Source organism: Notechis scutatus, chromosome 5 (genome assembly GCF_049901735.1).
Source record: "Notechis scutatus isolate UNSWTSFEM ecotype Mainland chromosome 5, rNotScu1.2, whole genome shotgun sequence".
Classification (NCBI taxonomy): domain Eukaryota; kingdom Metazoa; phylum Chordata; class Lepidosauria; order Squamata; family Elapidae; genus Notechis; species Notechis scutatus.
The window spans coordinates 18,538,606-18,561,936 of record NC_142013.1 but is presented as its reverse complement, the minus strand read 5'-3'; the positions used below and the strand labels follow the sequence as shown (position 1 = coordinate 18,561,936).

Below are 23,331 nucleotides of genomic sequence, written 5' to 3'. Positions count from 1 at the left end.
TACCCAGGAGAAAAATCAAAGGATCTTTCGGCCTGGATAAAAGATGCCCAGTATTTATCCCGACGTTATTATTGTTTACTGCGCAAACAAAGCACAGCAGGCTAATTGGAAACACGGCCGGGCTGCCCGGGACGTTCCCGCCACCTTCTCCTTCGGCCTGCCTGATGGGCAGGAGCCCAAACGAGGCAGGCCGAAGGCGGGCGCCGGCTTGGAGAAGAAGAGCGGGCGAAGCGGCAGTGTTGCCCCGCCCTTTCCCCCTCCTCCGGTGCGGCCCTTTCTGCGAGCATCCCGGAGGCGGGCTGGGAGTGAACTCCTCGCCAGCTCGCCATGGAGGGCGCCCGCTCCGCTTCGGGGATGGAAAACGGCCACCCGGCCGCCCCGCCGCCAGCGACCGCAGCCATGGAGGTTTCCCTCCCGCGCTCCTCCTGCGCCTCCAACCTCTGGATCCGCCTGAGGGAGAAACTCTGTACGTGGTGAGTAGCCGAAAGGCGCAAAGAGGCGCTTCGCAAGAACCGGGGAGGGGAACCTGCTGCGGGGAAGGGAGAGGGAGAACCCCGCGGCTTCGAAGCCCCCCGAGGCGAGGGACATTTCCCCCCCGCCTCCTCCTCAGCCGCCTTCGGGTTAGCCTGGTTCTTCCAAGCGGAGAGCCGAGGACGCCTTGCGCAGCCGGCGGGACGAGCAGGTCAGCATGGAGGCTGGCGATTTCCGAGCCTCTCGCACGTGTTTCGCCTGCCCCGGTTTCCTGCCGCCGTTGAACTTCAGAATGGTAGGTTTGTTCGCGTTCCAGGATTAGAATTTCTTTCTTTTCTTTTTTTTTTTAAAAAGCTAAACCTGAAGAGAGGAAAGGTTCACGGACTGGGTTTAAGTCCCGGGAAGGGAGAAGGAGTCTGCTGGCACCCTTCGCACGTGCTCAATTCGTGTTCCATTATCCCAAAGGTGTCGTGTCCCCCCCCCCAATTCCCCACCATCCAGTCAGAGCTGAAGAAACTTCTTGGATGAGAAGTGAAACCTCTTCAGAGAAAAAGCAGAAAGTCTAGTTGCCTCTTGGAAAAAAGCACCTTTGGGACAACCATGACCTGGAGGAGGGGAGTCTCCAACCTAGAATTGGGGTTCTCCAACCTGGACGACTTCAACTCCCAGGATTCCCCAGCCTGCAAAGCTGGCTGGGGAATTCTGGGAGTTGAAGTCCTCCAGCCTTAACAAGATTGGAGACCCCTGACCTGGATGACTGAGAATCTCCATAGATATCCTGTTCCATTATTTGATAGGTGCCCCGCTCTGAATTCCAATATAGGACACCTATTTTCTGTGCCTGCTGGAAAACTCATACAAATCATTGTCAACAGCATCACAGATAGTCCTCGACTTACAACAGCTCATTTATAGTGACCGTTCGAAGTTGCAACGGTGCTGAAAAGAGTGACTTAGGACCGGTTTTTGCCCTTAATGACCGTTGTAGCATCCCTGTGGACCCACGTGATTTACATCTGGATGCTTGACAACTGACTCACATTTATGACGGTTGTGGTGTCCATGTCCATCCTTTTTGCCAACTTCTGACAAGCAAAGTCAATGGGGAAACCAGATTCACCGAACACACGTGTTACTAATTTAACAATTGCAGTGATTCACTTAACAAACGTGGCAATAAAAGTCGTAAAATAGGGCAAAACTCAACACATTTTTCATTTAACAACATACATTTTGGGCTCAGTTGTGGTCATAAGTTGAGGATTACCTGTACAGTGTGTGTGTGTGTTTGTGCGTGTAGGAAAAAGGACATGATCACCAGCAGAATACAGTACTGTCCAGGTTGACCTCTTTCTTTTTGAGTTAAAAAGTTCCAGGACCAGATGAGAAATCTTTGGTATTCCTAACTGCAGAGAGATTTCTGCAGGCCTTGTGTAAGTCTCCTTCACATTCCGTTTAACTTCTGTTTACTTTGAAGACACAACCATGTCTGTAGTTTTCTTGCCAATAGTGTGGAAGTGGCTCAGTGTTGCCACTGATCACGTTGCTTTTTCATAAACTTTTCCTATCTAGTATTGTAACCTTGGTCTTTGCTGGTAGGATAATCCCGATCTGCATTTACCTTTCAAGGCTACTCAATGCCGACCACATGCTATTGAATCTAGGAGCTATGACACCTCTGGAGGGAAAGGCAGCGTGAACTGCTGCAGATAAATAGCTTAGATGTGTGTCAGAATATCTGAAGGTGTCCAAAGCGTTTTTTAGGATGTCAGATGCTTTGTACTTGAGAAAAAAGGTGGAGAATCTGTGGCTGGGTTTTTCAGATGCCCTCAACTACAATTCTCGGTAGCCCTAGTTAAGCAGCCAAATGGAATAATATCCAGAGTTATAATTCAATATTATCTGGAGGGTTACAAGTTCCCAACTGCTGCTTTAGAGGATGTCCTAAAAAATGATAATTCAGAGTTTCCAGAAAACTTGTGAAAGAAGCTACCAATTTTTTATTTCTAGTTATTGCTATGAGGGAGACATGTGGTTAAGAAGTGCTAAATATAAATAAAGCATGAATAATTGCTCCAATTGCTTAGCCATATCTGGACTGAACCAGAGGGTTTCTATTTGGAAAACCAATATCCCTCTTTTTAAAATTATATTTCTCTCCCCAGAGCGAAAGTACTTTTGCAGGAAGCAATGGACTAATAATATTCTCTGGTAGAGAATAAAAATGCATACCCAACCTTCATTTATCTCTTCTTTTCTTACCCTGTAGTTGTAGTTGTTTTGTTGGATACTAAATCCATTTGAGGGAATTGTATAATATATAAATAATATTGAAATAGATTATTATTGAGTTTGCATGTTAGCCATCCCCTCCATTGACTTGAGCTGTGGTGGCTCAGTGATTAGAATGCAGGCTAACTCTGCCCATAATCAGGAGTTCAATCTTGACCGGTTCAAGGATGACTCAGCCTTCCATCCTTCCGAGATTGAGGACCCAGATTGTTGGGGAAATATGCTGATATTGTAAACTGATCAGAGAGTGCTGTAAAGCAGGGGTCTCTAATCCCCGTTCTATAGACCGGCACCGATCCACAGCATGCCAAAAACCGATCCACGCACACAAGCGAAGCCCCATCCAAAGGATGCAGGCAGCATGCGAAACCACGCCCCCTCCAGTCCATGGAAAAAAATCTGCAAGTAACAGGTCCCTGGTGCCAAAATGGTTGGGGGCCACTTGTGACATTGAAAAGAACTAGGATTATAATATTGGTTTGTAACGAACCAGCTTAAGTAATTTAATATAGCTACTGTGTGTGGGTCCAAGGGGTAATCAACATATCTATGAGCTCTGCCTGAAATCTATATTAACATTACAGAAAGTGCACAGGGTGTCAAACTCAAATTTCATTGAGGGCCGCATCAGGGCTGTGGTTGACTTGGGGGGCCAGGTGTGGGTGGCTGGCCAGGAGGATGTGACCAACTGGGTGGGCATGGCCAGCTTGATGCCACCCCCCCAAACTGCTGCCATGTTTCCTCTTTGCATTGGGTAGCCTAGGCTGACACCACTCACTGGATGTGGCCAACTGGGTGGGTGTGACCAACTGGGTGGGCATGGCCAGCTTGATGCCACCCCCCAAACTGCTGTTATGTTTCCTCTGCTTTGGGTAGACCAGGCCAAAGCCATGCTTGCTCGATGTTTCCTCTTCGCATTGAGTAGATCAGACCGAAATGACGCGGGCCAGCTCCTTAAATTTTTCAGGACAGCCCCACGAGCCAGATCCGACCACATCCTGGCCGCATTCGGCCTGCAGGCCTTCTGTTTGACACCCTGGCATAGACCAGGGATCCCCAACCTTTCGACGCCGCGGCCCGGTTCCGGCGTCAGCTGGGCGCCGCGCCCGGTTCCGGCGTCAGCTGGGCGCCGCCATCTTTTTTGACGAAAATCACTTCCGGTGACGTCACGGAAGTGATTTTTCGTCAAATATGCGGCGCCAGCGCTTCTGGTGAGCTTTTCGGGTAGAAATGGCTTTCTACCGGAAAAGCTCACCAACTGGCGCCGCCATCTTTTGACGAAAAATTGCTTTTTTACCAAAAAGATGGCGGCGCCCAGCAACCAGCGCCCGGTAAGGCTTGTTCCGCGGCCCGGTACCGGTCCGCGGACCGGCGGTTGGGGACCCCTGGCATAGACTGATTCACAACAGACATACACACAGGGAGGATCTTTTGGATTCCTCACATAATATTCTAAAAATATTGAATGCCACTCTTTTTATGCCAGAGCTGTAATAAGTTTGAAGGTACTTGGGTATTTGTCTTATGGGCTTGTTCACTTGCAAATCCTTAGCGGGTAAATATTATTACAATAATTAACCAGGCTCTTCAAGTCAGCATGGGTTACAGATTATTGTATCCCAAGAATCTGGAATTCTTCCATCTCTGAAAATCTTTGGATGAATCAAGTTTGTAAAAGTGGTAAAAATAGTGTTCATGCACTTTTGTATGCCCAGAAGTTGCCTTACTAATAATAGTCAACTTTAAAAATTTTGAATTTGGTCTCTATCCACTTTTTTTAATGGACTCCTTAAAATCGGCTTTTAATGGACTCTTCTATTCTTTTTTTTTGGTCTTTTTTTTCTTGGTATAATATAGGATTTCCCCTCCCCCTTTTCTCCCCCTATAGATTTTTATACAATGGATTAGATTCTTCTTTGAAATATGCACAGTCTTTTAGTTGTATCTCAGGTAGATTACATATAATATTTAACATTAATAATAACAAATGCTAATTGCAATGTTTTTAAAGTGGAATTAAATGGACAGGGAGTTAGAAAAGGAAAGAAGAGACGTTATTAGGAAAAGGGCAAAAAAATAAAAGAATCACAGCAGGTAGATTCTCAGGTAGATATCTCAGGTAGATTCTCAGGTAGATATCAGGTAGATTACATATAATATTTAACATTAATAATAACAAATGCTAATTGCAATGCTTTTAAAGTGGAATTAAATGGACAGGGAGTTAGAAAAGGAAAGAAGAGAGGTTATTAGGAAAAAGGCAAAAAAATAAAAGAATCACAGCAAATGGCATCATTAGAGTGCAGCAATATTTTAAAATTGTCCATATAAATCCTACTACGATAGCTGTTTTAGAGAAACCATAGGAATTCATAGAAAAATCTTTCCCTTGAAAGCTTAAGCACAAATACTCAGGGACAGTTTGCTGTCTGGGGAATTCTTGGAGTTGAAGTCCACATATCTTTAAAGACGTCAAGGTTTACTAACACTTCTCCCAGCAAGACCTTGATTAATCTATAACCAACTTCTTGCCAGGCGAATAGCCTAGAACAGCTGGAGAATTCTTTGGCCTAAAGGGCATTGTAATTTTATTATTATTCCATGACTGCCCTGAACGGTCTTTTAAATTAAAAGTAAATAAAATTCAAACCTTTTTCAGAAGATAATTATTGGCAGTTAATCATTCTTTTTTTTTTTTACATTGGTGAATTAAGCGGAAAAATGGATTACAAAAGAAAATCTTTTTCCCATCTGGCAGCCAAGATCTTCATGCTCCTGTTCTGCTTAAGGAACTTGTTTTGAGACGTGAAAGACCGGATGGCATTACTGTGATTGATATAAGGGCAGAGTAAATGGTTTTAAAGGTCAGGCCTATTATTATGATTAAAGTGATGCTCAAAAATGCAGAAGAGTTTGTCATAATCCAGTGGTCATTTCCCAGATTCCAGTCTTCCCATGGCGAGTTTCAAATCACAAGGATTTAGTCACAATATAATCCTTTTGGTTCCCTGGTATAAAATCTATGTAACCCATTAGGTGTCAAAAATAATTTGATGGGACATAAGAAAAAAAAATCATGGTATTATATTTTACCCAACTTATGCGAAGATGTTTAACATCAAAAATGATTAGGGGACTGGAGGCTAAAACATATAAAGAATGGTTGCTGGAATTGAGTGTGTCTAGTTTGATGAAGCTGGAAACGACTAGTACATATGTGCAAGGGGAACCTTTACCTTTAGCTTAGTTTGATGAAAAGAAGGACTAGGATGTGACAGCTAGGATGTGTTCCTATATCTCAGAGGTTGCCACAGAGAAGAGGGAGTCAAGGTATTCTTCAAAGCCCCTGAGGGCAGGACAAGAAGCAATGGATGGAAACTAATCAAGGAGAGTACCTGCCTAGAACTAGGGAGAAATTTCCTGACAGTTAGAACAATTAATCAGTGGAACAACTTACCTCCAGAAGTTGTAAATGCTCCAATACCGGAAGACTTCAAGGTCCCTTCCAACTCTGTTATTCTATTCTATTTTAACATTGGCAGCTCATGTGTTTTCTCTTAAAGTCTACATAGCAAGAAAAAATAAGCTTGTTTTATATTCCTTATGTGTGAATGAGTGGGATTCAATTTTTTTTACTACCAGTTCTGTGGGCGTGGCTTGGTGGGCGTGGCAGGGGAAGGATACTGTAAAATCTCCAGTCAGAGGTGATATTTGCCGATTCTCCGAACTACTCAAAATTTCCGCTACCGGTTCTCCAGAACCTGCTGAATACCACCTCTGGTCTGAATCTACCCAATTATGGGTTTGCAACAGTAATCAGTATGTAATGCACTATGTGAAATCAAGCTTTGTTAGCTTTGGCTTCTTCTGTGACACACCATAGATTTTGTGAAGATATCAGAGTGCTGGATTTACATATAATACAAGGAATAAACATGATTTACAAATCAGCATAGTGAATTTACTCAACGGACAAATTCAAAACTAAATGGATATTTTTCTTCTTAGGATGCATACACCCAATTTAAAATAGATTCTTGGCCTAATTATTCTCTTCTCCTTTGTTTACCAGCTTGCTTAATGAAGAGTTATTGTAAAGGAAATAAAGTGTTCCAGTAATATGGATTTTTTATTCTTTTTCTTTATAGACAAAATGGTTAGTTTTTAAAGTCTGAAAAGGGAAGAACAAACTACATTTTAACATTAGGTAAAACTAATAGAGTTTGAATTCTAGCGTATGCATAAGCAAATTCAATGGAAGTTCATTCTGCCTGATATTCCATCCAAAATGCAATTCTATGAGTATTTGCTTGATTGCAACAATATTATTTTTTATATAATATACTTCTGGACATAAATCAGTTTTAAGTTTTAGCCTTGTCTTAATTTATAGGGCAATCTTTGATTTACAAGTAACCTGTTAAAAAATTACCTCCAATCACACGTTTGTGTTTCTCTTTGTCAATTAAAACACATTTATGAACTCTGTCAGTTATAAATGGGAATGGAATGCAGTTTTGGAATGTTGTCAAAATGTTGAAAGTTATCCATTGTCACTTATTTCTACTTAAAAATGGTCAGATTTAAGGAATCAGACATCAAAGCTCTTTAAAATAAAAGATGACTTCAGTCTTTCATTTAAAAATCAAAGCTCTTTCAAAATAGAAGATGGCTATAATCTTTCTCCTTATATACTTGAAGCCCAATTGGGATCAATTTGATTCTTTTTTGTGTCTGGTCCCCTTGGAAGAGCACAACCATGTGATTATGTCAGATAATCTCTCCTTTTTTGTTGAAATAAGTACTAGAATAAGTATGTTAAGCACCCGTTATAATTTAAATAAGCCGGATTATCCACCCAAAAGACAAAGAAAATGGTGCAATCTTTGAAGGATAAAAGAATAGGTTGTCTCTTTGTGTTGCATGTTGTTATAAATGCAGTGCCCAGATCTGGATATATTGCAACAGATGAGTCGGATGACTGATTTTTGGAATAATTGTATTGGACTAAAGTGTATGGAGCTTGACCTATCATTATAAGACAACTGCCTTTGAACCACCATCTACAGATTCTTAGATCTTAGATTAACAGAGTTGGAAGGTACTTTGTAGGTCATCTAGTCCAACCACTGCCCAAGCAGGAGACCCTACACCATTTCTGACAAATGGCAGGCCAATCTCTTCTTGGAAGTCTCAAGTGATGAAGCTCCCACAACTTCCGAAGGCAAGCTCTTCCATTGGTTGATTGTTCTCACTGACAATGATTCTGATGATCCTTGAGGGCAGCCCTACACAGAATTAATTAAACTACTTTGGTTGAGAAGTGTCAATTGCAGGAATAGCCTTTGTTAAAATTTCTTATTCAAGGAAAGGCTGCACCAGTCATCCAGACCCTGACAGCCTCCATGTACTGGTTAACAACTTTGATTGGATCAACTGTTCTATTGGGACTGGAGATATGCAACAAGTTACCCTCAACATCAACATACAGATGGTAATGGATCTCCCCAGCAACTCCCAGATGGTCCAAAGATACTACAATCAATGATATTGATTGTTGCTGAGAGATCCATCAGAACCAAGAGAATCTCCTGCTGTTGTGGTCATTTTGATCTCTGGAAGTAACATCTCCAACCACTTTTCCCTGGGCACCATCTTCCATCATTGCTTTCCCGCAACAGGTGCACCAGGAAGGAAAACAACAACATCAATCCACATTATTCTGTCTTCCTCACATGGAACACTTTAGCTCTAGTTTGACATGACTGAAGTAGAATATACACTGAAATGGATGATCTGGAGGCTAGATATGTTTAATCCTGTGGTTTTGTTGAATATGTGGGTATGTTCAGTTGAAGGAAAAGAAGATTAAAAGAAATGAAGGCATTTCCTAAACATCTGGAAGATTGCTGTGCAGAAGTGGGTCCAGTTTTCTCTTGGTCTATACAGCAAACTAGTGTCTGGTTGATGGAAACCTCAGGAAAACAAATTTTGGCTAAAATGAGAGGTGAAAGTTCTTCAACAGTGGAAAAGCTCACTTTGTGGGCAGAGTGAGGGTTAGATTCTCCTTTGGTGATATGTTTAAACAGAGATTGAATGGCCTCTAATTTAGGATGTTATTTGTCCATCCTTCAGTGCAATCTGCACTGACCAGGACATCAAGTTAGATGTTCTCCAAGCTCTTACAAATTCTTAGAATCTCTGAAGGCATTGACCATTTAAGCCTCTTACCTTCAGAGTAAAACTAAGAGTAGCTATCTCACTACAAAGTCTTATTTCTATTCATTGTGCGTGCACTATCCATTAAGTCCTTGTTCTTTTTAGGTTACTGATTAAAATGCTACATTTATTCAAGAGCCTTTAGTGAGGAAGATCATCAACATGGTTAATACTTCCAACTTGTTAAAAATAAATAAAATCCTAAGCAATCTGTATCTACTGCAGCCTTCCTGGATAGTTTCGGCTAAAACTCCTACTATTTCTAACTAGGAAGTAATTACTCTACTATTGAGAGATATAATTGATATATCTGGAAAGCTGAATATTTGGTGAGGGGAAGAAATCACCGCTATTCCCATGCACATTGAGACTCTTAACAAATCCTAACAGGTTTAATAAGATCCCCTTTGTAATGGTATGTGGGAACAACCCTGGAAGACAGAAGGAGAGTTACAGACTGGAGAATTGGAGTGTAAAAGATGTCTCAGCCCATAGAAGGGGTGGATGCGGGAAATGTTTCAGAATGCATTGCATTGGTAGGTAGGAAAGTCCTTGGGATATGGGGTAGAGAGCTATTGCCTAGGGAATGGTCTGATACATAATAGTATATAGAAATGATGGTGGGAGATCTGTACTTTGAGACTTGCAAGAGTGTAGATTTATATAGAGTAGAATTAGTTTACCTGATAACCTATCTGGCCTACCTGGGAAGGCTGACACCAGGTATGCAAGTCTGAAAGTACCATTCTGCTGATCTTACAGAGGATCCCTCCTGAGCCTCTTCCTTCACCCACTATGCAGCTGTGGGCTGTAATATCTCTTATTTGACTGTTCCTCATGCAGCATCTCTTCATCCATCTCCCAAGGTCTTTCTCACATACCATTACAGAGATCCTCCTTAGTTTTTTTCTAGAGAGTAAGAGGAAAGAGAGGAGAAATACTTTCAATTTTATAAGACATAATTAATATATAATAAAGACAGAGCTAGAACTTCCAAGTGTGCTTTTCGTCTGGATTAGCCCATAAGGCTGCTGCTTCTTCCTCGTCCGTGTCTGGAGCAAAATTTAAAGTGCCAGAATGAAGCCTTGTCATTGGCCAAAAATAAGTCATTGTCTGTACTTGTTTCTGGTAGTAACCAACATACCAACAGATGGGCTGGGTTCTGCATCTCTCCACATTCACACACTGTTGTTATCGCTATGAGCCTCCACTTGAACATATGGGATGACACTTAGACACTCTAACCCACAACTATTCAGGGTCCTCCAAGTAGTATTAGGGTTGTCAGATCCTTTAGCCATATCCTCTAATGTTATGCCTTGCGCGATGGTCTCCTTCCTCCATCTTTTAATTCAATGTTTTTAACCCATAGGGCTAACACCCTTGCAGTGAATGTGCAAATGATCAAGGATATTGTATATTCACAGGTGAACAGCCCTTATTGTGGTTTTGGGTTGGCAGAATAAATCAGGACCTTATTCTGCATAACTTAAAGTCTATCTGAGATCATTCCCATTACCTCATCCAAGAAGAAGCGATTAATCTTTTCTGTCATTGTAAAGTGGGGTAGGGAAAGGCAGCCAAAAGATAATTCTTCTTTTATTTATGGGATGATAAATAATTGATAAGAAGTGGTAATCAATAGCTATCCCAGTAGCACAATTAGGAAAATTAGCAGAGCAAAATTATGCAAGCATGCCCGTGGTCCTTTCTTTATGGAAAACAGATTTCCAGAGCTGATATTACAAGCATTTTCGGCCATCGTGCTAATATTATAATGTTGTATCCTTCTCCTTTGTCTTACTTCAGTAGTAAAACATTTGCGAACCCATTGCCTCTTTAATTTCCATCATTTTGGCAGCACTTCTGTTTGGCACATCTTTGTATGCACTATTAATCTCCAATATTGATTGTGTTCCATGGGGCAAAAGTTAGGCGTTATGACGCATTGAGCTGTTCACATAACAAAATGCCTCTATGCAGTTTAATGCTAGAACTTGTATGTAATATTGCACTAGGGAGAAGAATAGAAGAAAATTGTTGTAAATAATAATGCATTAAATTAATAGATTTGCATTCTAAGAATAGGCCTCTGAGACCAACGAAGGAAACTAAGATATGGTAGGATTCTTAAAGAATTTAAGAAGTTATGAGCAATGTTTAGGGTTGGTTGAAATTATGAGAGCACGTATGAACATTGGTACTGGCATTAAATGTTTGCCTATTCATACAAAAGTTGTTGTGGATGGATTGCACCATTCGCCAGAAAACATCACTTGCTCTTGGTCTTCTAGGAATGCCTGTCAACTTAGTTTGTTGTTGCTATGGTTCATCAAATCAACTGTGACTTCTGGTGATTTCAAGAACAAGTCCATGCAGGATTCTTGGTAATGTTTCTGTTGCCATTACCTTCTTAGCAATAGCACTTGGATTTATATACCACTCTATAATGCTTTACAGCCCTCTCTAAGCCTAGGTGGTTGCAGTGGTTAGAGTACAGTACTACAAGCTACTTCTGCTGCAGCCAGCTGCCTGCAATTTGACAGATCGAATCTCACCAGGCTCAAGGTTGACTCAGCCTTCCATCCTTCTGAGGTGGGTAAAATAAGGACCCTTATTGTTGGGGGCAATATGCTGACTCTGTAAACTGCTTAGAGAGGGCTATAAAGCACTGTAAAACAGTATATAAGTCTAAGTGCTATTGTTAACCACTGCATCACCATGACAATTGGCGGTCTCTTCCTAGGGCTGAAAGAAAGGGACTGGCACATCCAGTTGACTAGGTAGGACTAAACATAAAACCTTAGGTTCCAGTCTAGTGCCTTTAGCCACTATCCCAAACATGGCTGATTTCATTTTCTTTTTTTCTGGACAGAGCAAGACTTTTCTAAACAAGGATTGGCAACAATTATTAGGTTCTAAGAACATCTAAGAATCCCTATAGAGCCTGGAGGTATTCATGTGGATGCAAGCTATCCTTCACATTTCATATGCCACAATTTTTGAAATGAAAAAAAAAATAGAAGTGCATATCCCACCGTAAAACATTTTCACCTTCATCCTTAAAAATTGCTGTTGCTATTCTAACTTCTGCAGTTTAAGTATTCTGTGAGAATGGTAGAAATTTTCCCCCGCTTGAGCTGCTATTGCCTAACAGTGAGAGCTGGATAGCATTGGAAGTTGGTTCAGTAGGATCAGACCTTCTCTTCACCCAAGTAACCAAATGCCATTTTTTTCTTGCTTTTTTCAAGCATCTGGGTCAACTGATAAATGCTTTGCTGATTAAATTCTTCTTGCTAATAGAGATACAAGTGCATTTGCAAGGCCATTGTCATGTATTATGAATTTCACCCTCCTTTTCCATTTGCAGGCGTATTGTGAAAACCCTTCTCCTGGGTCAAATACTCTCCTTGCTGATTTGCGGGACTGCGGTCACAAGCCAGTTTCTTGCTGACAAATACAGCGTCAACACTCCAATGCTGCAGAGTTTCATCAACTATTGTTTGCTTTTCCTAGTGTACACAACAACTCTTGCGTTTAGGAAAGGTAAAATGGAATACATTGAGTTCAAAGTGTTCCTATATTACTCTCCAACCATGTCCTCCTTTAGAATAGTCCATTCCTAACTTAATTAGTTCCTTCTTAAATTTTATCTCTTTCCTTCCTTCCTTCCTTCCTTCCTTCCTTCCTTCCTTCCTTCCTTCCTTCCTTCCTTCCTTCCTTCCTTCCTTCCTTCCTCCCTCCCTCCCTCCCTCCCTCCCTCCCTCCCTCCCATCCATCCATCCATCCATCCATCCATCCAATTTATATGGCTCACCAACTCACTAAGACAGCTCTTGATGACTAGCATTGAATTAAAATAATAGGAAATAGCAATAGCACTTAGACTTATATACCACTTTACAGTGCTTTATAGCCCTCTCTAAGCGGTTTAAAGAGTCAGCATATTCCCCCCACAAACTGGGTCCTCATTTTACACCACCTCAGAAGGATGGAAAGCTGAGTCAACCTTGAACCTGGTGAGATTTGAACTGCCAAACTGCTTGCAGTCGGAAATCAGCAGAAGTAGCCTGCAGTACTCCATTCTAACCACTGCGCCACTCTGGTTCATATAGATTCAGAGCCATCAAATCCAACATATACCTCCTATGATGTGGATATCCGACTACCTTAGCCTCAGCTTCAGAGAGTGCCTTTTCCCCACATTTCATTTAAGTTCCTGTGGAACAGAAAAAGGGACCATCTGTGGAATAGTAGATGGACTGACATGTTTGCTTTTTCTTTAGATGGTGATGGACTCTTGCAGATCCTAAAGAAGAAATGGTGGAAGTACATTTTGCTTGGATTGGCTGATGTTGAAGCTAACTACACCATTGTAAAAGCCTATCAATATACAACTATAACAAGTGTCCAGGTAAAAACAATAACATATATTTTGACATGTGAAGCATTAATATTTGTATTGCGGCAAGAGTTTGTCTAGGCAATCTGCTGTTTATAATCTAATATAGTAGGATAGTCCAAATTAGATCCTAATTTCAGTCATGAGATTCATTGGGTGATCTTGAGATGATTTATATGTTTTATAGAGTTGGTGCAAGAATGCAGTAATGGTGGGGAAAAATAGTTATGCCACCTTGGGTTTACTGAAATATAATTTCAATATTGTACAATAAATTGGTAGGAGAATAGCATTAGCAATAACATTTTGACGTATATACCACTTCATAGTGCTTTACAGCACTCTCTAAGGCAGGGGTGGAGAACTATGGCCCCTTTATGATTTGTGGACTTCAACTCCCAGAATTCCATGCTGGCTCAGGAATTCTACAAGTTGAAGTCCACAAATCAAAAAGGGACCATAATATCCCACCTTTGTTCTAATTAGTTCACAGAGTCAGCAAATTGCCTCCAACAATCTGGCTCCTCATTTTACTGACCTCGGAAAGATGGAAGACTGAGTCTACCTTGAACTGGTCAGGATCGAACTGCTGGCCATCGGCAGAGTTAGCCTGCAATACTGCATTCTAACCACTGCAACCACGGGACCTATCAGAATGCTGATTCCATCTGTTTTAGCATAGAAATGGCTGTTAAAATACAGCGCTGAGCCTCTCCATGTAGCTCCTGAATTCAAACAGAAAAGTTACCCCACATTGCTGCACTGAAAAGTACAATGATCTCATTTTATATGCTCCCTAAAATGTGTCTTAATGCTCAAATTGATCCCTGATTTTTAAGCTACTAAAAGCCTTCAGGCAAAGTAAAGCCATTAATGGAAGATCACAGCATGCAATCTTGAGAGTTCCTTCACATAGCCTTGAATTATATCAGCTTTTTTGCAAAGTAAAACATTGTACTTTTGTGCCCTTTGTTATGTCTGAGGCAACTGCTGCTGAGGTGGATTTTGCAGTTGAAGTCACAGCTTAACAGTGAATGCATTCTCAACTTTTCCATAAATGCAAACACAGTTTTAGTCTGCAGTCTACTAGATACAATCATTTTCTTGCTAACAGGATACTTTTGATGTTTCGTCAGTGGGTTTTTTTTCTGTGTGAGGACAGCATTTTGATAATACATATATTTGTATTGATGCTACTATTGATGCTGCAGAGACATTTCTATTCTAAAATTAGGACTGAATTGAAAAGAAACATTGCGTTTATTCAGTTGCAAATTCTCAGAAGAGTAGGGAGGTTTTGGTGGAAGGAACTCTCTTCCCAGCCTGAAAATCCAACATTTTGCTCTGTAATGTTAAAAAAAAATCACAAAACAGTTTGTGGAAGTGGTTAAAGGTAATGGACTAGAAGCTTGGAGGTTGTTGTTTGAATCCTCTCTTAGGCATAAAAGCTGGCTAGGTGACTTTGGATCGGTCTATCTCACCCCTAAACTGGGAAATCAAAGATATCTGTCTACCAACCTGCATTAGATCAAAGTGGAAGATTACAGTCGGTGGGATTCAATTTTTTTTACTATCGGTTTTGTGGGCATGGCTTGGTGGGAGTGGCATGGCTTGGTGGGAGTGGCATGGCTTGGTGGGCATGGCGTGGTGGGTGTGTCAGGGGAAGGGTACTGTAAAATCTCCATTCCCTCCCCACCTCACTAACCTGCTTTCAGCTCCGTCTCCTGTGCGGCAACAAAGATGCAGGGCAGAGAATAGATGGGGGCCAAAGGTGCTATTTTCTCGAACCAAAATTTCTACTGGTTCTCCAGAACTGGTCAGAACCTGCTGAATACCACCTCTGATTACAGTCCACAACCTTCAGCAAAGAGGTCTTCATCCTGCAGTGGATTGATTCAGAATGTTGTTGAGTAATAAACATTAAGTAATACCCCAATCTCAAATTTAGACTATTGATTAACTTGCTTAACTATTCCTTTTCTAAGTACCTGGGTTCATATCGATGTTATAATTCAGTTGGTGTTTGGAGAGCAATATTTCTATCCATAAATCAAAAGAAACTCTCAAGGTCTCTTCAAACTACTAACTCACAGATACGTCTTTGGAAATCACTTTGGCAAGTTGCAGAGTTGTTTTTTTAAAAAAAGAAAAGTACTTAATTTGGTAGAATGACTTAACAAAACATTCACCTCAACTGGAAACTTCCTCCATGGGTGTGATCCAGCTGCTTGTTTTCAATAAGAAAAACCAATGTAGTCTGCTTTGTTTTTCAGACTGATTTTAATTTGAAAAACTGTTTCGCAGATTTCTTTCTTTCTTTTGAGCCTGCTACAAGTAGGAACCCAGTTGCTGTTTCCCAGCTGCTAAGACCATGTGTGGTGATCTTGGCAGTGAGCTTCTTTCCATTGTGGTGCCTCCTTCTGAAGAAATCTGCATAAAATCCTAGAATTCTAATACAAAGTTCTTCTTTGGACCTTATTTAAAGTTCAAAAGATTTTTAAAATTTTCTTAGCCTCACCGTAACATCGGGGGTGGTATTCAGCAGGTTCTGACCAGTTCTGGAGAACAGGTAGTGGAAATTTTGAGTAGTTTGGAGAACCGACAAATACCACTTCTGACTAGCTCCGCCCCATCTATTCTCTGTCTCCTCGCATCCCAGCTGATCGGCTGGGTCTTCTTTTGTTACCCTGCACAGGAGAATGGAGCTGGAAAGCAGGTTAGGGTGGGGAGGAAATGGGAATTTGCAGTAACCTTCCCTTGCCACACCCACCAAGCCACGCCCACAGAACCAGTTGTAAAAAATTTTTTGAATCCCACCACTGATGGGAACAAATGATCCAGTTTTAACTTGAAAGTCTGTGTGATGACCTGGAGTGTAACACAAATGTAACAAAATCCAGAATGTAAATAAAGGTCTCCAACTTGTCCCCACTGTTCAATAATTCTCAGTTGGAGATAAAACATACTAAAAATAGTCTTCAAAAGAAAGCCATACAGTGAACTTAATGAGCAGATAGAGGTGAAATAAAAAAAACCAAACAAACTACAATGATGAAATTTCCACAACTGACCAGAATAAGTAATTACCAAATTCAAGGAGATAACAAGGCACAGTCTGTTGGAAGGACGCCAACCAGGATAAGTTCAGCCCAAAATAAACATGCTTTGCTTCTGGCAACGCTGTGTTGTAAGTGTCTCTCTTATATACTATTCTCCCCAGCTGCAACCAATGAGGAGGATCATGGCCGCTTCCTCTCTCGTAAGCCAAGTTGTTTCCTTCTCCGTTCCTCCCTGCGTGTCCTAGGATGCAGAGGGGATGGGCCTGGTTCTTCCTCTGACTGCCCAGCTGGCCTCTGCCCTTCCCCAGCCTCCTCCACAACCTCCAGAGCCACACCTCCACTCCCTGTCCTCCTCTCCGGCAGAGTCGACTCTACCAAGGACATGACAGTCTGTAACAGTGTTTATCAACTGTAGAAAGTTTTAAGATATGTGGACTTCAACTCCCAGAATTCTCCAGCCAGCATGAAGTTCAGTTGAAGTCTACATAACTTAAATATGTGCTATGGTTGAGAAACACTCGTCTATAATACTTAGTTAAATTTATAAGAGCCTTTTTCCTCTGGAGCTCAGAATTTCCTTTTTTTAACAGCACAGCAATGATCTTACGAGGAAGGTTGAACTTGAGAGTGTTGGTTCAAAGTTACCCAACTTCCATGGCTGTAGACACTCTTGAACCTGGGAGTTACTAGTCCTAATCTTAACACTTAACCACTTCTCATGGTATGGACATTTGGGAATAAATCAGGAGGAAATGGATGCTAAATTTCAAAGATCAGAGGAAAAATCTCTTCAATTCCTGCTGTGTGGTGGCCAAGTTTTTATTTTAAAATATACTCAAGATAACTTCATGAAGTAACATACTTCGGTTGCTGTTATTAATATGTTGTTAAAGTTTTGTCAAAAAGTTTGACTGAGGTACTAGACCTTGGCCAGGACAAAGATATAGTTGGCATGAAGGAGGAAAAAAACCCAAAACAAAGCAGAACTTTGCTTTAATTTAGAGTAAGGAAAACATGTTTCATTAATTTAAAGCTAATAACATGGCTGGTGCATGTGTAAAGCAACTTCCTTTAATTTTTCAATTTATCGGCAGCTTTGGAAGGACCTTAGAGTTAGTTTATATAGCTCTGTGTTCCACTGAAGCAAATTTAAAAAGATCTCTTTTGAGTTGAGTTCAAACATTGAGCTTTCTCTGCAACAGTTTGGAAAGACTAGAATGTTTTTCCATAGCATAGACTTCAGTCCTTGGACTTCCTTATGGTCTCTCATTAAGATATTAACCAGGTGTCATCCTGCTTAACTGTGGCTGATCTACCCAACTAGTTGCTGCTACTCACTGTATAAAGATTTTGTTTAACCTGATTTACACCAGTTAGATACCTGAATATCTCCTTATCTGTATGAAAAAAGGCCACTTCCTATTCTTTTTTTATGATGGACTTCTCTTTCTTTCTGCATATGGCAGCTCCTCGACTGTTTTGGGATTCCTGTGCTGATGGCTTTATCATGGTTCATCCTCCATGCAAGATATAAATTGATCCATTTCATTGCTGTTGCCGTTTGTCTATTGGGCGTAGGGACCATGGTTGGTGCGGATATATTAGCTGGAAGGCAAGATGGTGAAGGTAAGATTTGGGCAAAATAACTTGCTAAGTATGCCAAAACTCTAACCATGATAGCAGCAAGGGACTTATTCAATATTTTAAATTCATTGATGAGACTCAGATTTGTGCCTAGTAATGAAGAATGTCCTCCAGAAAAACCTGGCTAAACAAAATAATAGTTTTTCTTGTTTGAACACAGACACAAAATTTCTGCTCTGTTAAGTTCAGAAAGTCAGTGTGCTTCATTAGTTACCTAGATATTTCCAGCCTAAAAAAGTTAGCTAGCTAAATTGAATGGTGTGTATGTGTGTGTATGCACAGTAACACATATTTTTATCTAGACATCCATAGCAAAATAATTTACAAGAAAATCTTTGGCAGGTAAACAGTCTGTTCTCTCTTTTTTATCACAAAACAAACTGGGAAAAATAATCCACCCCAAAATATTTAGAATTACTATTGGCAAGTGCTAACTGTACTGTATGGTACAGGGAGTCTTCAATTTACAACAGTTCATTTAGTGACCGTTCAAAGCACTGAAAAAAAGTGACTTTTGACTGTTTTTCCCGTTTTGACCATTGAGGCACCCCCATGGTTATGTGATCAAAATTCAGACGCTTAGCAACTGACTCGTATTTATGACAGTTGCAGTGTCTTGAGGTCATGTGATCATCTGTTGCAACCTTCTGACAAGCAAAGTCAATGGGGAAGCCAGATTCACTTAACAACCGTGTTACTAACATAACAGCCGCAGGGATTCACTTAACAACTGTGGCAAGAAGCGTCCTCAAATCCATATTTTGCCATTCAAGATACTTGCAGTATCTTTGTGATACTGTCCACAACTGTGCTCTGCAAATATACGATGCTTCAAGTTTTCCACCTTAGCTGCAAAAGAAAGAGCTTATTGTTTTTTGCTTTCTCTGCAGCATATCCCATGCTCTGCTCCAAAAAATCGGGAGCGGTTCTCTTCCTCCAAGGCAGGGGTGTCAAACTTGATTTAATTGAGGGCCGCATCAGGGTTGTGTTTGACTTCCGGGGGGGGGGAGCTGGAGTGGGGGACGCCAGGGTAGGTGTGGCCAGCTCGACGTCACTCGTGTTGGGGGCACCTGTAGTGGTCCAAGTGCTCTGCCAGAGAAAATGGACTCCCAAGCTCCATTTTCAGCTCCCATGGCCTCCTGCAACCCTCTGCCAGCGAGAATGGAGCTCAGGAGAGCCATACGCGGCCCTCCTGAGCTCCGTTTTCACTGGCAAATGTACCGTGAGCCAGTCCTTCCCTGTTTCCAGGGCGTCCCCGGAGGCGGAATACGGCCCCCAGGCCTTGAGTTTTACACCCCTGCTCCAAGGTCTAACCTTTGTGGTGAGGAAAGCTTGTGAGACCCCTTCCTCCCTGCCACCATATTCCACCCCTTATTCCATGCAGTTTTTGAGGAATGGGAAGGAAAATCCAGCACTTTGCATGATTTCACTGCCAGCCCCTCTCTATTGATACGGTTCTTAACTCGGCCACAAAATCCTTCAAAGCTTTAACAGGTCTCTTTTGTAAATGGAGAAATTATCTAGGTCTCTTGGTTTGTTACTCATGTATCTTTTATAATTAAGACATCAGCCAGTTTCTTTTATATATCTAGTGTAGCATCTTCTTCCATATTATTCTTGAAGCCTATTATTTTTTAATCAGTACCAACTCTCATCCAGTAAAACCTGTTCCTCTGGCATAACATCTTTTAAATATAGTTTGCCTATAGAGGAAGATAGTCTAAAACAATGGGTCCATTGTTCAAAAATATCCTTCGATATGTCCAACGTTAAAATATTTTGCTTCATTCTATATTAGTAAGTGAAATTTTAAGTGTTCTCCTTTAATTGTAATCTTTATTCCCTCAGTTTCCCTCTTTTATGCTATCATGTTTTTTAAAATAATTCAAAACAAAAGCATTTTTCTATGGGAAGGACTCCAAAATCCATCTGGGCCCTTGGTCCATTTATAATCTTTCTTTTGCTGTTCATTCCAAAGAAAATTGTTTGAAGTCCTTAAACGTGTATTTAGAACAGCTTTCACTAAAGATTAAAGGAAACTTCGCCAAGTTTTTCAGACTTGCCAATCCAAAGATCCCTAATAGCTGAAAAGCAGTTAAAAGCAATTTCCAGAAGTGAGTAGAAAAGAAAGTTCAGATAGTCCTCAACTCATGACCACAATTGAGCCCAAAATTTCTGTCGCTAAGAAGAACTAGGGCAGATAAGATGGCGCTGTTCCAATTCGAGCAGGGGGCTAGGCTAGATGACCTCCAAGGTCCCTTCCAACTCTTATTCTACGTTCTAAATGTAGTTTTGCTCTATTTTATGGCCTTTCTTGCCACGGTTGTTAAGTGAATCAGTGCAGTTGTTAAGTGAGTAACATGGTTGTTTTGTGAATTGGACTTCCCCATTGACTTTGCTTGTCAGAAGGTTGCAAAAGGTGATCACATGACCCTGGGATTCTGTCATAAATATTATGAGTCAGTTGCCAAGCACCTGAACTTTGATCATGTGACCATGGAGATGATGCAATGGTTGTAAAAAAGGTGGAAAAAAAGGTCATAAATCACTTTTTCCAGTGTTGATGTAATTTGAAACAGTCACTAAATGAATGGTTGTAAGTCAAGTACTACCTGAATATGAACCCTGCGCCCTTTAGAAGATGCTGACCCTGCCACCCAGTGGTGGGATTCAAATTTTTTTAAGTACTGGTTCTGTGGGCGTGGCTTGGTGGGCGTGGCATGGTTTGGTGGGCGTGGTGTGGCTTGTGGGCGTGGCTTGGTGAGTGTGGCAGGGGAAGGATCCTATAAAATCTCCATTCCCACCCCACTCCAGGGGAAGGATCCTATAAAATCTCGATTCTCTTCCCCACTCCTGGGGGAAAGTTACTGCAAAATCCCACCCCACTAACCTGCTTTCCAGCTCCATTCTCCTGTGCAGGGCAACAAAAGAAGACCCAGCCGATCAGCTGGGACTCAGGAGGCAGAGAATAGATGAGGGCGGGGCCAGTCAGAGGTGGTATTCCAAACTACTCAAAATTTCCACTACCAGTTCTCCAAACTACTCAAAATTTCCGCTACCGGTTCTCCAGAACTGGTCAGAACCTGCTGAATACCATCTCTGCCGCCACCCCAATTTAAGCAAAAGATGGCCATTCCCTTGTTCTCTCGTAGCTGCCAGAAAACACTGTCTTGCAGTCTCCTTGTCTTCCCTGGAAGCTGCACCTACCTTTTAAGTTTCATAGGGGTTTTTTTCCAAGTAAGAATTTCATATTCTAGATAAAATCGTAAGTGTAATAAAGGCTAAAGTGCTGAAGTCTCTGGCTGCCCTGATGATAGGCAGAAGTCCAATTGCTCTTATCCTCTTACAATAGCAACATAGTCCTCAGAAATTTTTCATTTGTTTAACATCACTTATTTAAAAGACTGTTACTCTGCCTGAAAAAACATCCCCAGCCCATAAAAATGTGCATTTCTGTTGAAAAGAACAATCTGGACATTGAACAAGGTTTTCAGTAGGATCATATTGCAGTAAGGCTTAATAAAACAAGGACTAAAAGTCTTGGCCTGAAAATAAAATAAAATAACATCCATTTGGAATCTTTCTGAAATGAAGAAGTTGGTACAGTGCTTAAGGAGATTGATCTATTGATTTTCATGGAAAGTTAAGTTAATCCCTTAATGCAAAATATAGAGAGATATGGGGAGGAAATCTAAGATTCTGGACAGATAATCATTGGCATTAACCGAATGTGTGGTTTCTGCTGGGGTTCTTAAAATATCCAAGAGCAGGTAATAACGTTTGTTTACTGCAGAATTCTCTATCAAATAGAATCCATTACACACAAGTTGTCTGAATTAGGATTTTGTTTTTCCAGTCACTACGTTATGTCTGACTCTTTGTGACCCCATGGACCACAGCAGTCCAAGCTCCCCTCATTCATATTTGTGTTCAAAGCATCATGATGCTTCCAGTTGAAAGGAATAGCAGGTGATCTCCCTGTTGCTTGGAGACACCCAGTTGGGGGCTCCTTTCACACCTCCATTCATGTGTCCACCTATCTATCTACTTGCAAGTGCACACTTTCAAACTGCTACATTGGAAGGAGATGGAATGAATTATGGGAACTCCCTCTGTCATGCAGCAGCACTTGGGTTTTGAACATGGACTTGCTGAAGGTCAACACAGCATACTAACCATGGGAGCCATTATGCTTCATGCGAGGCTTCTCTGTCCTCCCCTGTCTTCTAGAGTTTATCCAAATTCATGTTCATTGCGTTGAACACTATCTAACCATCTCATCCTCTGCCATCCCCTTCTTCTGTTGCCTTCAATCTTTCCCAAGATCAGGGTCTTCTTCAGTGAGTCCTCTGTTCTCATTAGGTGGCCAAAGTATTTCAGTTTTAGCTTCAGTATCCGTCCTTCTAAAGAACAGCCAGGGTTGATTTCCTTTAGTGTTGACTGGTTTGATCTCCTTGCAGTTTAAGGGACTCAAGAGTCTTCTCCAGCACCACAATTTGAAAGCAGAATTAGGATTAGGTACCGTGTTTTAGAGCAAGAAATGTTTTCTTATTTTGTAAGGGCAGGAATGATTTGATTTCCAAAGAAAGCCAAACATGGAAGCGTTTACCGAACTGTCGAAAGCAGTTTTGCAGCACAAGCTCAGGTTCTTTCATAGGTGTGTGTATGTGTAAAGTTGTGACATGTGCATCAAAGAAGTGGGGCTTATGTTGTGATGGCACAATACTGCCATCATTCTCCTTCTCTCCCCTGCCTCCATTGCCTTGCCCTGTAGATGCCAATGAACCCAAATTGTTCTGAGAATGTATCTTGACTTCAAGGTCAAAAATGACTTACAGGAAGTCCAAAACCTATGACGGCTACATATGAATAATTTCAACATCTTCAAAAATGTCTCTAAAAGAAACTGAGGGTTTGATGGCAAAGTTGAGGCAAAAAAATAATAATCATCATCCACAGAGGTCATTTGCTATATTGTTTTATAATCTTTGTGATTTTATGGTCTTTAGATGCACACATCTAAAGTCCAAAGCTTCTGTAGAATTTAACAGGGAAAGTTTAGAACTGGCGGGGGGAGACAGGGGAATAAATAAAGTCTAGATATTATCTGCAGCTGCATGTGTGAAGCCCCATGCCTTTTTACGTGCCTAAAAGGGTAGAGCTTCAAACACATGGTTGCAACTGCCATTGTGAACTTTTTGATAATCCTAGATTTAATGCTGATTTCCAGGTTTTCTTTCCTTG

At 41.2% G+C, this 23,331-nt stretch overlaps 1 protein-coding gene across 1 annotated transcript in view; it reads left to right on the top strand.

The window, feature by feature from the left end:
- Window positions 1-202: 202 nt before the first annotated feature.
- SLC35F2 (solute carrier family 35 member F2) overlaps window positions 203-23,331 on the top strand; it is a 34,988-nt gene continuing 11,859 nt past the window's right edge. The window contains exons 1-4 of the mRNA XM_026685342.2: window positions 203-473; window positions 12,353-12,528; window positions 13,269-13,396; window positions 17,910-18,069. Of these exons, the coding sequence (XP_026541127.2) occupies window positions 328-473; window positions 12,353-12,528; window positions 13,269-13,396; window positions 17,910-18,069 (610 nt within the window). The 5' untranslated portion in view covers window positions 203-327. The remainder of the gene's footprint in view (window positions 474-12,352; window positions 12,529-13,268; window positions 13,397-17,909; window positions 18,070-23,331) is intronic.